Below are 16,953 nucleotides of genomic sequence, written 5' to 3' on the forward strand. Positions count from 1 at the left end.
ATTTTCAGATACATGTTTGAAACGCATTAATTAACTTTTAGCTGCTGCTACCCAATTTGCGCAAGTCTGTTTGAAAGCCGGTACCTTGAACAAAGTTAAAATTTTATTTGGTTGAATGTTTTTAATTGATAGAAACAAAATTATAGGCGGATATGAGCTTTTCTCCCGACTTTACCCTTATTTAAGAAGTCAAAAAACTATATGGATTCCAAAGGTCTTAAACAACAATTGTTTTTTACATAATATACACTGATAAATCTGATTTAGCAGGAATTAGAATATATAAATACGTTTCCGTTTGAAATCATTTACAAAAAATTATATGTTGGAACAAAATTTCATACTTCTAATTCTTTAATTAAAAAACAAATGAATATCAACATATTTATAGAAATTTCAGATAAATCTCATCTACCTTGGTATATAAACTATTAATATAATTTATTACATTTTAGTGAAAATTTGTCAAACGACAAAATAATGTTATCAGTGTCCTCATCAGAAGAGTTTCTACTTAATTTGAAAAATGCGGTACTTAAAATCTGTTAAGATTTAATTATTTTTATTCATAGATCGGGCTATAAAAGAATTTAAAACAGTTTTGGTATATTCTTCAAATGAAAAAAACGTTCATCTAGTTTATTCGGTCATTATTGGATATTTAATTTTGATTGATAATCTTAACTACAAGGTGATAATCTGAAATAAATTTTTAACTGTATATTTTTAGGAGGCATATGGAATTCTTATTAACAAAATTGAAAATTTTAGATTATCCGAAGAAAACATCAAAAAACTTAATTAACTTTATTGGGATTTTTTCGTTGGATTTGTTTCAGTTATTTTTATAAGTTTTAAGAAATTTATATACGTAGCGTTATTGTTGATAGGAGACTCCATTCAAATAATTCATTATTCTCGTTTACTCTCAATTCGTAAAAGCATGCATTAAATTAATTTTCCACGCGCACAAACGTTCAATCACCATACTGATTTGCAGCTTTATACTCTTCTAAATTAATTTTTAAGGAAATACGATCTTTGAAAAATATTCAATGATCCTGAAATCCGGCAAATAGGTTCATCATTTCTGATGATTCCCATAATATTTTTTAAATAACTTCCTTTTTTTTAACCTGGAAATACACAAATTGAATTCTGAATTTTGATAACTGAATAGCGTTGAACTTAAAAGAAAAAGACTATAACATTTTAGAGTGATGTTGAACTTGAAAAAAACCTGGAACCATTTTGAAAAAACGGTTAAAAAATATTAAAAAATCTGCATCTAAAACATATTTATAATTTTAGATTCTTCATATAAGACAGTTTTAACTATAGTATTTATAGATTAATTTTTAAATATTTCAAATTGCGTGCAATCTCGGGACTTTTTTGGACGACGATTCTTTGAGGATTGGAATCGGACAAAGACTTGGACTAGACGTTTGCCAGGAGCACCGATGCCGCTGCGGGAAAACGGTCGATGCGAAGGGATTGCACCCGCTATCCTGCAGGAGATCCGCCGGAAGAGGACCACGTCACGCCGCTCTGAACGACGTGATCGTCAGAGCTCTGAAGGCTGCAGGCTTCCCAGCACAGCTTGAACCAGTGGGTCTCGATCGAGGTGATGGAAAGAGACCTGACGGGATGACTCTTTTCCCTTTCAACTCCGGACGATCTTTGGTCTGGGACGCAACTTGCGTCGATACTTACTCAAGCACGAATCTCCTTAAATCGGTTCAGACACCTGGAGCAGCTGCCTCAATCGCGGAAAACCTTAAAACCAAAAAATATTCCTTCCTCGGGGACCGCTACAGATTCACCCCTGTTGCGGCTGAGTCATCAGGAGCTGTTGGCCCAGCGACTGCCGAGTTCTTGCGCGAACTCGGAAGAATGCTCGCCACAAAGAAAAATGATCCTCGTGAAGGAGTATGGCTAAGACAAAGGATCGGAATAGCCATACTCCGAGGGAACTCGCTTTCCATACAGGCAGCGGGCTTCCTCAATTGATTTCTCAAATCAATCTCTTCTCTGAATTTATTAACTGACTATATTAATTTTTTCTTTAAAAAAAAAATATTTCAAATATTAAAATTATATGGCTCTAAATTTTCTCGGGTTGCATTTTATCGTCGTTACGTAAACAAAAGTATTTTTGTAAGAACTTATAAAGTGTATAAGGAAATTAATTTTTAAATAGAAATTAGCAGATTCAAAAAACAATGGATTCGGTGAGTTTTATGCTACATTGATAAAATAAAATTGCACATTTATTAATAACTTTGTAATAATAATTCCGATTATATTAAGTCTATTAAAGAGGAACAGGAAATAAGATTAATCAATTTCTTTATCCATAAATTTTTTCCTCGAAAATGCGATCCAGTGCTAATACAGATTAACAAAAACTTCCAACCTTTGAGGGTTCGCTTGGTCCATTTTTATAAATAATATCCACAAGTCTTTGCCCTATTTCAATTCTCATCTGCATAATATAATCCCGAAGATCTACTCATATGATAATAAACATTTAATCAGGTCTACCTTGTTTTTCTGAACTACTTGGAGCTTTATAGACAGAGTTAAGAGGAAACTTCGAATCGCCAGGAATAGAAAATGTTTGAACAGCTTTAGCATTGAGCTGTTTAACTGCGCTCGATTTTTCTTTCTGTTTGGCGATTATTTTAATGCATTCTGAAACGTAGAGGATACCATAAATGAATGTTCTATCCGAGTGAGACTCAATTTCGTATAATTTATGTAAAACGTTGGGTCGAAAATAGGAAATTACTACGTCTACAATATCCTCTGTTTCTTTATTGCCTGTTAAATTTATTTTTAATTAAATTAATTAACTTATTATTGGGGCTGGTCCTCTCGCGTTGGTTTTTAAGGGCATAATGGCAAAATCGCCAATTGATCTTCCATCATGTTTAATTGGGCAGTTAAAAGCCTAATTTAGTAAACTTAGAGACCATTAAATAGAATACTGGCATTTGTAGAAGTGTCTAAAAATATTATAGTAATTAGCACAACCAGAAGTGAAAAATACTAATTCCAATTATTAAGTTTATTTTAAATTTTATTATTTTTAATTATAATAAAAATATTTTGAAAATATTTAATTCAACTTTATATTTCTATATATTCCTAATTTTTATATGGAATTTTTATCAATCAAACTATCTTTTTTAGATAAATAATTAGTTTCAATTGAAAAAAAATCAAACTATCAAATTCAACGAGCTAGGTTCCAGCAGGCAGAGATTAGTTTCATCTAAGAATGGTCAAAGATATCTTTTGAAACAGCTAAAAGGTTTCCGCTCATAATTTATCATGAAGTTTTCATTAAATTTTGAAGCGTGTAGATAAAAACATTTTAACTTAAAAACACGGACGAAGCAGGATGTTTGGTTCGGAAACAGCATAATGTCCAGGAGATTACTTAGGATGCTGCCTTTAGCATAAAACTGCAAGTTCTGAAAGCCATGGCTGATGCTGTAGATCACTCTGACAAAGCAGAGTGGGCCAACGAGGTTGTCAGACTTTCTCGCCAGAGCTTTAATCGGATTCCTTGGAATAGATGGCCCACTATAACGGATACTTTCAATGAAAGTTTGTGACCTCAAAGTCTATATCCGATATCAAAACATTCTCAGAGCTACCCTGTACAATGAATCCTACCAACAGTTATTCTTATGAAGCTCTCTCACAGAATAATGAAATATCCAATTTTAGAAATTTTCTTGAGAAATTTGATTTCCAAATTGGGAGAGTTCAGAGTCTTCCCCGAACTAACCGGCTTGCCACTGATTAAAAAGCTACTATTTGAAATGAATCTTGCAATGAAAAAATATTTGAAATCCTATCTTTCTACGAACTTGAAATTTCAGACATTATTTATGCTGTTCAAATTTCTTAGAAAACATATCAAATTCTTCTCGAGCAAGCTGCAAATTTGTTGAAAGTTCATCTGAAAAAATTGAAACATTAAAAAATATGTCTTTGGTCAATAATTTTCCTAATTTGACTGCAAAAAGTATGGAGTGGAAAAAAACATATGGCTATAAAAAGTCAAAAGAAGGAGAGGTTGCTAGAATCTATATTTTAATTTCTGACAAAATAAAGATCCTGGAAAAGAAGCGAAAGTTAAAATTATTTCTATTTTGTTGACCAGTAGGTAAAGAGAATTTTCTGAACCTATCTGTCGTATTTTCTAGGAGTTGTCTAAGATACTTATGTTTTGCAGCCATGCAGGGACATCGGGATGTGAGTACAAAACGACTTTAATGTCAAAAGGGCAAGAATGGTGACTCCATTTAGGCGTTTATTGTCTCCACGGTAAAGCCCAACAGATTCAAGTTTTGTCGGCAGCTTTTTTTTAATGGAGAAAATGTTGCGGGACATGAAAGAAAAGTTATAGAGCAGTTACATTTCCCAATGGAGAAATATTCTCGAATTTAACGAGATTAAGTGCCTATTTTTGTGATTCATGAAATGCAACAGTACCAAGAAGTCTAAAGGACTCTTTCGGGTCGTCCCTTCTTTTGGCAATTCTTCTCCCCAAACAGCGTAAGAAACAAAGCGACTTGGAGCCAAAGACTCCAGAGGTCTCAACGGCGATGGGCGTGAAAATAAGACCGTATTTCCGGATTTTAGGATTTTCAGCACGATTAAAAGCGAAGCTTTGGTCGACGGCCGACATGGCTAGGTTCCAGTTGGATAATGTGTCACAGCAGGTAGAATCCCATATAAGGGATTTTCCCTGTTTGAAGGGGAATGTAGTTAAGCCGTCAGGGCGTTTGCCGTCACCTCTGTTCAAACCGACAGTTTCGAGGACAGATGGCACCCCGGAGGCTTCGAGGGATCTCTTCACAATGTCATTCAGTTAACTGTAGCGAGGCGGACGGCCTGTACTACCGAGGCATGCGAGGGGATGTAATCCAAACTCGTCCAAACTCCTTAGGGCTTTCAGCACGACGGGTTCTGTGGCAACAAAGGAATTGAAAGCAAGGGAGTCAGGGGACGGCTGAGGTCTAAAGTTTTTGGGCTGAGGGGGATGTTTGTCCCTGAGAGAATTCAAGACGGCAGGTGTAGAAGACAAAAGGGAACTTGTTGAAGCGACAAGCCTGACAGCACCGCGAACATCGCCATCCAAAAGTTTACTATTCACCTTTCTGCAAAGATAGTTATCATCGTTTGCCGGTGCAGGCGCTTGATTGGAAGAATGGCTAGTGGAAAGCTCTGATTTAGCGAGATAGTCCTCAAGCCGGTAAAAAGAAAAACAATTCTGATCGTACAAACCCACTTTTTGTTTAAAAATCGTGGCTAGCGAAGGAGAGAAGGTTTTATTACGGTCTCTAGATGAAAGAAACCCGAGGCCAAAAAAAGCAAAACAGAACAATTTAAGCCAATCGGATTGCCCATCAGAAGGTAGGGTATTATCTATTGCGACGGTCAAGGAGGAAGCTGCCAGGGTACGAGCAGCCTTAGGGATTCTTGGGGGGATTTGCCGGAGACGGTGGAAAAGTTTGATAGATTTGAGAACGAAAGAGATAGAACAGGTCTCAGAAATGGGGACGGAATCGGGAAAAGGTCAGGAGAGTGGCAAGAGCAAGAAATTGCAAGAGGGGATGGCAATAATGAGGCGCCAGAAAGGCAGGCGCGACAGACTCAGGTTGGAAGGCGTTCTGACGTGCGGCGAGCTTGAGAAACACATGAAAGATGAAAGAACTGCGTACAAGAAGAATAAAATCGGCCTTTTTTATTTTTGTTAACCACGTTGCAGATGATGCAGAGAGAAACAGAGTTGCGAATAGGATTAGGAAAATTCATAAAAGAATACAAGATCGAAACAAATAGTGGATTGAGAAAAGATTACTGGAGGAAAGAATAAGAAGGGGTGATAGAAACAGAAAAGCAATTTACTTGATAAAATAGAATAACACCACAACAGCAAATAACAAAAAAAGATATCGAGCTTGTAACGTAGCCAAAATAATCTCTTTGATAGGGAGGCACAGCTAGCACTCCTTCTGCATGAAAGAGGGTGTAATCCGTTGGCATCGACTTTATTACAACATCGGCATTGACCCCCTTGAACAAACATTAAGTCTCAAGCGCATTGCTACGCTAATCCTCACACAGTCATTATTGAGAAAAGTTCCAGACTGAGAACAAGGAAGGGCATTAAGCCACGCACCACTTTCAGGTCTCAGGCTGAGAACCACTGCCCTAGACTGAAAATTAAAAATTAATAGATGGGGCTTATTCGGTCACATCTTAAGAATGACAGGAACACTCTAGTTAATCTCGTGGTGGAACACTTCTACGGTCCCATCCTGGATCGACTTTAAGGGGAAGACCACGGACTACGCTTCTAACTGTTTTATATCAAAACCTAACCCGGATTGGAAAAGGGCTGCCATCAATGGATGGCTTTCCAGATTCAAAAAAAACAATGTAAAATTGGGTCGGGTCAGATAAGAAAATTCCGTTAATGATTGGGAAATATTAGAAACCCAGATGTTTTAAAAGCGTTAAAATTGAGAAATATTTCAAATACTGTCATTCCTCAAAAGCATAGATGACTGACAAAATTTTATTGAATAGCTTTATCAATGAGATATGGAATTAAAAAAGGAAAAATTCTTTTAATTATTGACCAAAGCCCATTATATAAAATATTAATCAATTAAAATTTATTGAAATTAATTTTTCCCTGCCGAACACCTCAACAAAATTGCAACCAATAAATCAAAAAATAATTCGTTCCTTTAATACTGAATTCAATAAATTCAAATTTAATAAAATTTTTCTGAAAATTGATTGCCGATATGGCATTCATGAGTCATACAAAAATTTAACACTAAAGTTTTATTTACCTATTTTGGTTTGGAATGAAGTCACCAAAAAAACTATCAAAAATTTTTTCAGGCATGCTAAGTGGATTTTATGTGAAGAGCAAATTCAATCTTCTAACTATACAATTGAGAAATAAGCAAATGAATATTTTGGATCCAATGGAAAAATAGATTTTGTTGACGTACATTGAAATAGACAAAGTTAGTTTGAATGTATATCGAAAAATACAATGTTTATCTGGATGTCCGAAAAAAAGAAATAATATGTCACATGCCTCAGCGATTACTATGCCCCACTCGTTACCTCTGAGAAATATGATTTTTAATTTTTAAGAAAAATTAAAAATCAATCATAATGAATTGAATTGAATTGAAATTTTATTTTCTATGTAACAAACTCGTCACTAGATTAAAAGGGGAGAGAAGAGCCAAACGAAACCAAGGAGACGGAAGAAACAAGTTTGTTTGCTGATTGGGGTCAATTCTAATGGGACACCAGATGTGTCCCGATAAAAATAACGACCCCTTGCACCACTATTTATTTAAGTGATGCAACAGTTTTTCAATGGATCGTACCGATCCCTCCAGCTCTGGGGTTAGTTTGGATTTTAAGTCCAAGCCATGTGCCAGTTTAATGGCATATCTCCGCGTTTTCTCCAAAAGATCAATATGTTTCTTTCCTTCGCAGCTTCCGAACCATCCTTGAGATCCATAGATCAGGAAGGGTTCTATACACGCAGAGTATACGTATAAGAACGTTTCCGGTTTCAGCTGGAATCGCATCAGAGCTTTCAACATTTGGGTAGCCTTGTTCTTTCTCTTCCTTATATACATCTTGAATGAACCAGTTGCATCCACAACTATTCCGAGGTATTTAAGATCATCCACGGGTTTTATCGCTCCGGTGTTAATACAAACATCAGGTTTCCTTCTCCTTTTACCAATCCAGCAAACAGTGCTTTTTTCAAAGATAAAGACAAGCCTTTATCCTGGCACCATTTGCCAATTTTTTCGATATGACTGTGGGTTCTTTTCCACGATATTGACTTGCTCATAGAGAAATCCATAATAAAATATCATCTGCGTAGATGACCATCTCCATGCTAGGGAGATCCACTTGAGGGATGTCGCACATCACACAGTTAAATAAAAGTGGACTGATGACAGATCCCTGCGGAACTCCTCTCTTAAGCAAAATTCTCTTCGATAATTGGTTACCGACCCGTACAAACGATTCTCTTTCCGAGAGGAAACTCTTCATCCAAACTAGGGCTGTCTTTCCAACGCTAAAATTGTATAAAGTTCGTAATAGCCCGGCATGCCAGACGCTATCAAATGCTTTTGATATGTCTAGACATGCAGCCGTAAGATACTCTTTTTTCCTTTGTGCTGTAGATATGGCCTCCTTTAACAGTGAAAAGCAATTTCCAGTGCCCTTGTTCCGCCGAAAACCCCATTGCTCTTTCAAGAGATACTGTTTATCTTCAATATAAGTTGATAGTCTTTTAAAGACAATTTTTTCCATGATTTTTGAGATAGAACATATGAGGCTGATTGGTCTGTAATTTGCAGGATCCGAACTCGGTTTTCCTTTCTTCGGGATCATGCGAACAATTGTCCTCTTCCATGCTTGGGGAACATGTCCAATACTCCACGAAGAGTTAAATAGCTTCCATAGTTCATATAACAAAGGCATTCCCGCCTTTTTGAAGATAATCATCGGTATGTAGTCCCAACCAGGGGATTTATTTTTACATCCGTGTATTGCTGATTTTTTTTCTTCCATAGAAATAGCTCCACATAATGGCCCCTCCGTAAGCGATAGTAACTCCCAAACACGTCTCATTTTGTATAGTCTGAGAAATCATAGACAAAGGGTCCACTTCTTGAATCTTAGCTAGCTGCTCTTTTAACTTCTCAGGTACCTCCTCTCTTGGAATCAGATTGCCATCACTGGACTTGAGTTTTATCTCTCCACCCTTTTTATCAGAACTCATCTTTGAGAAAAGTTTCCAAAAATTCGGATTTTTATGAGAGAGTTTAGAGCATTCTTTTTTCCAGCTCTCCTCTACTATATCCTTAGATAATTCCTCTGATAAGTTTTTAATCGATTTTATTCTTTGTTTGAGAAGATAGCGTCTTGCGGGTCCCAACACCGCTTTAGTTTACTTTCAAGTTCCTTTTTTCACGAAGTAGTTTGGATTGCTCTTCATTTATCAATCGATTTTTGTACGAGAAGAGAAACCTCTTTTTTCCATAGTCCTCCAGATAATTTCGAATAATGTTCCTTATTCTTTCATCCAAATAATTGATCTCGTCAAGATTTAGTATTTTCAATTCTTGAGTATTTGCAAATTTCATAGACATATAAAAGTTAAAATGATTCCAATTAATGTTGCTGATATTATAACCAAGAAATACATCCTCAGTGAGAACTGCTCCCGTTCGTAGTTTCATCGTTTGCGGAAGATGGTCACTCCCAACATCATTTTCACATAAGGCCGGTCACACACAACCACGTAAGGCATTTGCAACAATAAACAATCCTAATCGATCACCACCTTGCTGCTGAAAGTGGTTAAGCTCTTCAGACGTTAAAATTTGAAAATTTGAGGTTTTTTTGATCTTAAGTAAACAATTTCCATCCTGATTTGACTTCACGCACCCATATGCAGTATGCTTCGCATTTAAGTCTCCAACAAGAATTGGATTCTCATTTCCTTCCATAAAATTTTTGACAATCGACGAATAATCTTTCAACCTTTTGGAGTATATACCTCCAACGGTTATCCATCCAATAGAAGTTTTTAAATCAATGGATGCTAATTCACATACATTCTGTTCAATTATTCTTGGATTCCGAATGTCAATAGACTTTTTGTAAAATATTGATGTTCCTGTGCCGGCGTTAGCACCAGGATGCCAAGGAATATCAATCGAGCTGTATCCAGGAATAGTGATACTTCCAGACTTCTTCATTTTCGTCTCGTTAATGATAAATACATCCATCTGAACTGTGCTGATAAGAGCTATCAGCTCTGCTGCCCGCTTTCGAAGAGAGCGGGCATTAACCAGGGTAATCCTGGTCACGTTTGATTTATTTTGGCTGCTTCCCTCTTTTAGGAGAGCCACCAAACCGAGTAAAAGCTTGGCATCTTTTTTAGTTCTGGTCACGTCCTTAATAGATCTTTCGAGCTCACTAATTAAGTCAGCTCGAGGTCGACCCGTCATTGACCCAGCTCCTGAAGTCGACAAAGTCTGCACCGCAGAGTGAGATATAGTCGTTTCCTCTGTCTGTGTTCCAGCTTCAACTGTTTTCCTAACTCTTGGAACGTTCCATCCCGCCCATGGCTTCAAGGGTAAATTTTTTATGTCTGTTTGGTTGATTTTAGCATTCTCCGAAGCTTCTTTTAACAGTTTCTGAACTAGAATTTTATCATTTTTCAGCTTTGAAGCTTCTTTAGCTTTCTCACAGCCCCGATAATTTGCCAAGTGGCTCGAAGAACCGCAGTTGACACATTTTTTCATGTTAGAGTCCTTGCAATCTGTTCCAGCATGTGTACCCGAACAAAATAGACATTCTCCTGATTTTTACAGAAGCGTGCTATGTGGCCAAACCCTTGGCATCGATAGCACTGGACTTCCGGTTTTCTGTACCACTCGGCCTTTACATTCGAAAAGCCAATCTTTAGCCCAAATCGTACAAGCGATTGAGCTTCTCCATGATCAGAAGTTACCAATTTAATAATAGGGAGTCTCACTCCCCTTTTCTCAAAGCGTTCGAGAGTCATTTTTCCTTTCACTTTGCCCTTCAGGAAGTCTTCGAGTTCCTCAATTTCGATCCAAGTTGGGACATTTTTTAGAATTATTGCCACTGGCCCGAATTTCTTATTTTTGAGAGAGTGGCCTCCCTCTCCAAAAGGTTTGCTTTCTTCTAATTCAATTGAAAGTTTTCCACATCTTTTTCGACTTTGAAATTCAGTAGAAACTCTCCTGACTGTCGGCGAGAAACTCGTGCCTTCTTGATCGATTTCATGTTGCATAGCGTGTTAAAAATATTAATAGATCCCATCGAGGGGTTATTGACTTTAAGCACAACAGTAATGTTGCCTCCAAACTTGTTTTCATATGATAAATGCTCGTTTTCTGTCTTTATTGTTGCCTTATTTTCACTCTTGAAAACTGACATATACACCACAACAACCCGAAAAATTAAAAATCAATCATAATGCAATAAAATTCAAATTATATATAAAGTTAATTAGAGTACAATTTAATGATATACTAAAAGATGCTTTTAAATAAATAAATTAAATAATATTTTTAATACAACAAAACATTATGTCGCGAGCGCTGCGAGCGACCGAGCGCAGCGAGCGATCACTCAATTTCTAGATGCGATCAATCAACAAATTCATAAAATGACAAATACCCGTGCTGGTATTTGGGTTTAAATATATTCGATTACAAAAATTAAAATCGATGCCAAAGCAGAATGTGCTTTAAAACCGATTTCATAAATAAAAATAATATTTTAAAATTTGTAATTGATATTTTAGAATAATGAGAAAAAATCTAAATGCTTCATAATTTATTAAAATGTCAAAACAGGAATCTTCTGAAGGAGCAAGCCTGTCTGCACAGTTCATTTGTGATTAGAAGACCTAATTTTAGAGATTGAAACGAGAAATAGCAATGAGATCTGTCAAATTATTACCCCCCTCACAACCTAAACCAAATTAGCGTTCAGTATTCATTGATTTTACTTTTTCTATTAAGGTCTACTTATAAATTATTTTATGGGATTCAATGGAAAACTTAAGTTATTTCAATTTTAATTTTAAATCATGTTAAAATTTTAAATAATTTAATAAATATATTTGTTGATGACAGGCTTGTTAGGCGTTAAAGTCGCTCTCAGCGCTCGATCGCTTGCAGCGCTCGCGACACATTATGACTGCTACGGACATAAAACATATTTTAAATGATGTGAATGTGTGTGAAAAGCTTAAAGCAACATAATTTGATAGTTTATAAAATTTAAAATTAATTATTTTGTCCTTTATTTGATTCTTTTCATGTAAACTATCTTTGTATCTCCATTCGAAAATTCTACATTAACGCGGTTATAAGAAAGATTGATTTGATCGTGACAGTATCACAACAAGCACTTTCAAATTTTTTCAAACCTAACCCCAACCTTTGCCCTAACCTTTACCCTAACCCTAACCCCAACCTTTACCCTAACCTTTACCCTAACCCTAAACCCAACCTTTACCCTAACCTTTACCCTAACCCTAATCTTACCTTAGCCCTAACCCCGACAATAAACAGCATGCTTAATTTATTGTTTTTTAATTTTAATGGTTAAGCATTGAAAAAATAAAAATCCATAATATTATTAATTTTTAAATTAATAAGTAAATATATTTCAATCGTCTAAATATTTTTAATTGAAATTTTAGAAATTTAGAGCAATGGTAACGCGTGGGGCATGGTAACGCGTGGGCATGTGACATAATATATACATTTTTGTTATTGACGGCGGAGTTCGTCCTATCGCCGTCGGGAACATTTTCCGACGCCTGGCTTCAAAGCTCGCCTGCTGGTCGGTCTCCCCGGAACTTGCAAAAGCTTTCCTCCCGTTACAGCTAGGAGTTGGGGTTCCCTCAGGCTGCGAGGCAGCGGTGCATGCCGCCAGACGCTGTGTGACCGAGAGTTTACATCCCCGAATTCTAGTCAAACTAGACATTACCAACGCATTTAACAGTGTCCGCCGCGACTCTGTGCTGGAATCTTGCTTTCTTCGTTGCCCATCCATTTATCGGTTCGTGCACCAAAGCTACGGCTCTCCTACTCTTCTTATCTCCGGCTCTTCCACCATTATTTCCGCCACCGGTGTACAACAGGGCGATCCTCTCGGCCCTCTCCTTTTTTCGCTGGCCATCGATGAAGCGGTCCGCTCGTGCACTTCTGAGCTCAACGTCTGGTACCTCGACGACGCCTCCATTGGAGACCCGGCCGATACTGTTGTAAATGACCTGAACAATGTGGCTCCGATACTGGCTTCTATAGGCCTTACCGTGAACCCACAAAAATCAGAGATTTTCAATATTGGATACGACCATGCACTCTTTACTCTGGAAATCCAGCCCCTGTTTGACCATCATCTCCCAGCCATACGCACCGTTCTGCCCGAAGAACTTACTCTTCTCGGTACGCCTCTATTCTCGTCCGGAATCCCATCTTTCCTCTGCGCTAAACTTCTTAATATGGAAAAATCATTCGACACTCTTAAATCCATCGACGCCCATGTGGCTTTCTTTCTACTGAAGAACTTTCTTGCCTTTCCTCGTTTGGAGTATGCACTTCGCACTTCTCCCTGTTTCCGATTCCCGGATGCAGTCGGAGAATTCGATTCGCTGCTCAGGAATACTCTCGTTCAAATCTCAAACGTACATTTTGACGAAATGGGCTGGAAACAGGCTATCCTGCCTATCAGGGACGGGGGTCTCGGATTCCAAGCCCCCTCGGTCCTCTCCCTGCCATGCTTTCTTTTTTCCTCTCACCGATGCATGCCTCTCGTAGTCCAGATCCTTCCTCCTCCCTCTGGATCGCTCACGGACTCAGAGCTTTCATACGGCACATCGTTGTGGACAGATTGCGGACTAAAAACTCCCGTTGACCTATGCCTTATGCGCGAGTGGACGGAGATCAGCAGCTCTCAGTCTTTCCGGTACTTACTGTCTCACGGAGACCAACACCGGCGTGCTTGTCTGTTGTCTGGAGCATCTCCACGCACTGGCGCCTGGATCAACGCCTATCCTTCTCCTGCAGCTGGAACCTTCCTGGACCCAGACTGTTTAAGAATCGGAATATCTCTCCGACTCGGCTTGGACATTTGCCAGCCTCACCAATGCCGTTGCGGGCCTCATATAGACCGCAAAGGTCTACACCCGCTCTCCTGCCGCAAATGCCCTGGGAGGTTCCCCAGGCACGGACAGCTTAATTCCATAATAAAGCGTCTGCTCGAGGCAACCGGCATCCCGTGCCAGCTGGAGCCCTCTGGCCTTAACAGGGGCGATGGCAAGAAGCCGGACGGCGTCTCGCTCTTCCCGTTCAAGTGCGGCAAAGCGATCGTCTGGGACGCGACATGCTCTGACACTTTTGCGTCAACATGCCTTCTCGCGTCCGCGATCGAAGCTGGCACAGCGGCGAGGAGGGCAGAGACCCGGAAGAAAGACAAGTACGCCTCGCTCGCCGACAGATTCCTCTTTGTGCCTGTTTCAGTCGAAACATCAGGCACATTCTGCCCAGCCACGCTACGTTTTCTCACCGAGAGAGGCCGTCACCTCGGGAGGATTAGAAACGACCCCCGCGAGGTCAATCGGCTTTTTGAGCGCGTCTCAATAGCCGTACTCAGGGGGAACAGTTTCTCTATTCTCTCTGCGGCTAGTAGCTGACTCCCTGTTCCATTTTCTTTTCTACTTGTTAATTATTTTTTTTAAAAAAAAAACATTTTGTTATTTAGTGGATTTTTAAAAACACGATATAGTAAATCTAGAAAATCTTTTGATTTTGATATTATAGAATCAAGATTTTTTTAAATTTATTATAATTCAATTAAAAAGAATTGTAATTTACTAAAAGTTAACAAAGCCATCCATCCGAAGTGGACCCCGCCAACATTATTGACGTTGCATTGCCTCTCACGATAGCAACGGAGATCAACAGGAGAAGCCACCGGGTCTCACGTGTGTCGTGGGAATCACGATTATCGGCCATTTTTAAAAAGGACGAAAAATGACGAACTGTGAAATTTCACAAATAATCAATAAAATTTTTGAATGAAATAATTAACCGCATGTAGGCAAAAATATGAAGTTTTATCACGAACAGAAATCTGTAAACATGTCTATGTTAAGTTTAGTCTCGTAGAAAAAATTTTACTTAAAAATAGTTTAAAATTGAATTTTAAATATAAATCAAACAAGTTTGCATCCGTTATCCGAGATCTATATTGACTTTTTAAATATTTCATTTTGGAAAATATAGACTCACATAAATATGTGCTTCCGAATAAAATGTGAATATTTCTTGCCATTTCACGTAAATTTGGATAATCTGTCGCTGATTTCCATACATTCAACAAATCTTCGCTTTCATTAAATTTATTTATCAAAATTAAATCATTTTTTAATTTCAATAATTCAATTTGAAATTCCAATGGCGCATTCTCAATCGAAAAACTATGTGGTCCTGCAGTTAATTGAAGTTTGAGTTCAATTTTTTTAAATTCGTTAAATCGCTTTTCAAATTGTTTCAAAATATAATCGAATATAGTATTAAATGTATTTGGTGTAAGATCGTCATAATTAATTATTTTGTCATCAATGAGATTTTTGACTTTTTGAAAATGAAATAATTCATTTTTTTCTATGTGAATCTTCAGTAGGCGGCATGTATCCTTTTATGGATATTTTTAATTATTATTTAGGGTTTTTCTTGATTAATTAACACTATGAGCATTATATTTAAGATTAGTTGCTCGATGACCTAATTGTGCCCACGGCCGCACATTCATCGACTCAAGGCCGCACTTGCGCACCCCTGTTCTAGACCTACCATCAGCTACGTCATATATCAGTATATAAATGTAATCAATATATAAATTACAAAGGGAAATCAAATGAAAGAAAATAACAAGAATCAATAATCATCTCCACGACTAACTACTTCTTTACAGGTGGGCCGCAAAAGAACAGTATGTTCAAACTGTGCAGTATAGCATCCTTCAATGTCAACAAGAGGAGGATAAGACTCCACCATTCCACAAGATGTTAGTAATTTCAGCGGAACCTGATACCGAATAAATCCGTTGTCCACTAGCCACCGTTTACAAAATGGCAAAGTATTAAAAATCGATTTTATTTGTCGAAATAACTTTTTAGCTGATTCCAATCTAAAACTCAATTCAACGACTAAACCTTGGCTGTGAGTAAGTGATGTCGGGATTGTGCATGTAGTGAGAGCATTCTCCACAGTCCACCACATGCCCTTTTCCCGTAGATCCAAACGTCTCGATGGCATAGCACTCGTTTTCCTTGAAAATTTTTTAATACTAGAAACCTCCATTTTCTCTTTACTGTCGTTTTTGACAATTGGGAGACTCTTTCCGGCATGAATCCTGTACTGATTAACTGTATGTCCATGTAAGTTCCGAATGCATTTCACAGGATAGACTTTACCCCTGATTTCAACTTCGTGTGCTTCCATTGTTTCCTGAATAGCTTCTCCGATGTCACTGAACCTCGCATCAATTCCGGCTTCCTTATAAAAAGGTTAAATCATCTATAATTACTCGTATTCCACAATTTGTAGCCTCTTTTACTGCCTCGAGAAGATTATCGTATGTGGGATTGAAAGTCTTTGTAAAAGCACAATCGATTATTCGACCTATAACAAGTTAAATGTACGCAAAAATTAATATCAGTAATAATGTTTAAAATAAATACCATTTACGTGTGTACCAAAGTCTATTTTACAAACATCGTCATATCGCAAGACAGTCTCATCAGACGGGTTTGAGGTATAGTGAGCTGCGCAGTTGTTAAGGGACACTCCCGTAGGAAACGCTATCCCACGCTTTAACTTATCAGCAGAAATAAGTCTTCTAACAGTAGATTCCAATTCTTCACTAAAAAAAGAAAATAAAGGGAAACCAACCAAATATCAATCATTTTCATTCCAGGCTTAATAAAATCATTAATATATTTTCTAGTTTCTCTGTGAACTTCAGCGGCCTTGCGAATATCATTATAGTAATCATTGTTAACACTGTCCCTATCTTCAGCACCTTCTCTCACAGCTCTATCATAAAATAATAAATGGAAGTAAATAATCTCGAACCTTTTATACTCTAAACATTCTCCTGGATTGAATATTCCGTCAGGAAATAATTCATCGACAGGAATTTGATGAGGTTTTGGCAAAATAAGTTCTTCTGGAGATTCCTCATTCAACGAGTCTTCAATTGTCTTAGAGCTTTTTTTATTTATCTTTTTCTTTGAAGTATTTATAACTTTGT

General features: G+C 37.5%; 1 protein-coding gene and 1 pseudogene across 1 annotated transcript; both read right to left on the bottom strand.

Annotated features, from left to right (window-relative positions):
* Positions 1-2,401: 2,401 nt before the first annotated feature.
* On the bottom strand, positions 2,402-9,323 carry LOC115228441. Its single transcript, XM_029799020.1, has 6 exons — positions 9,036-9,323; positions 8,696-8,863; positions 2,994-3,011; positions 2,860-2,956; positions 2,548-2,826; positions 2,402-2,511 (listed from the first exon to the last, which is right to left on the bottom strand). Exons 1-6 carry the CDS (start codon positions 9,321-9,323, stop codon positions 2,402-2,404), a joined length of 960 nt encoding a protein of 319 aa, XP_029654880.1.
* A 6,252-nt stretch (positions 9,324-15,575) lies between these two features.
* LOC115228442 lies at positions 15,576-16,568 on the bottom strand (annotated as a pseudogene).
* Positions 16,569-16,953: the final 385 nt, after the last annotated feature.

The sequence above is a fragment of the Octopus sinensis genome, unplaced genomic scaffold (genome assembly GCF_006345805.1).
Source record: "Octopus sinensis unplaced genomic scaffold, ASM634580v1 Contig10522, whole genome shotgun sequence".
In the NCBI taxonomy this organism is placed as follows: Eukaryota; Metazoa; Mollusca; class Cephalopoda; order Octopoda; family Octopodidae; genus Octopus; species Octopus sinensis.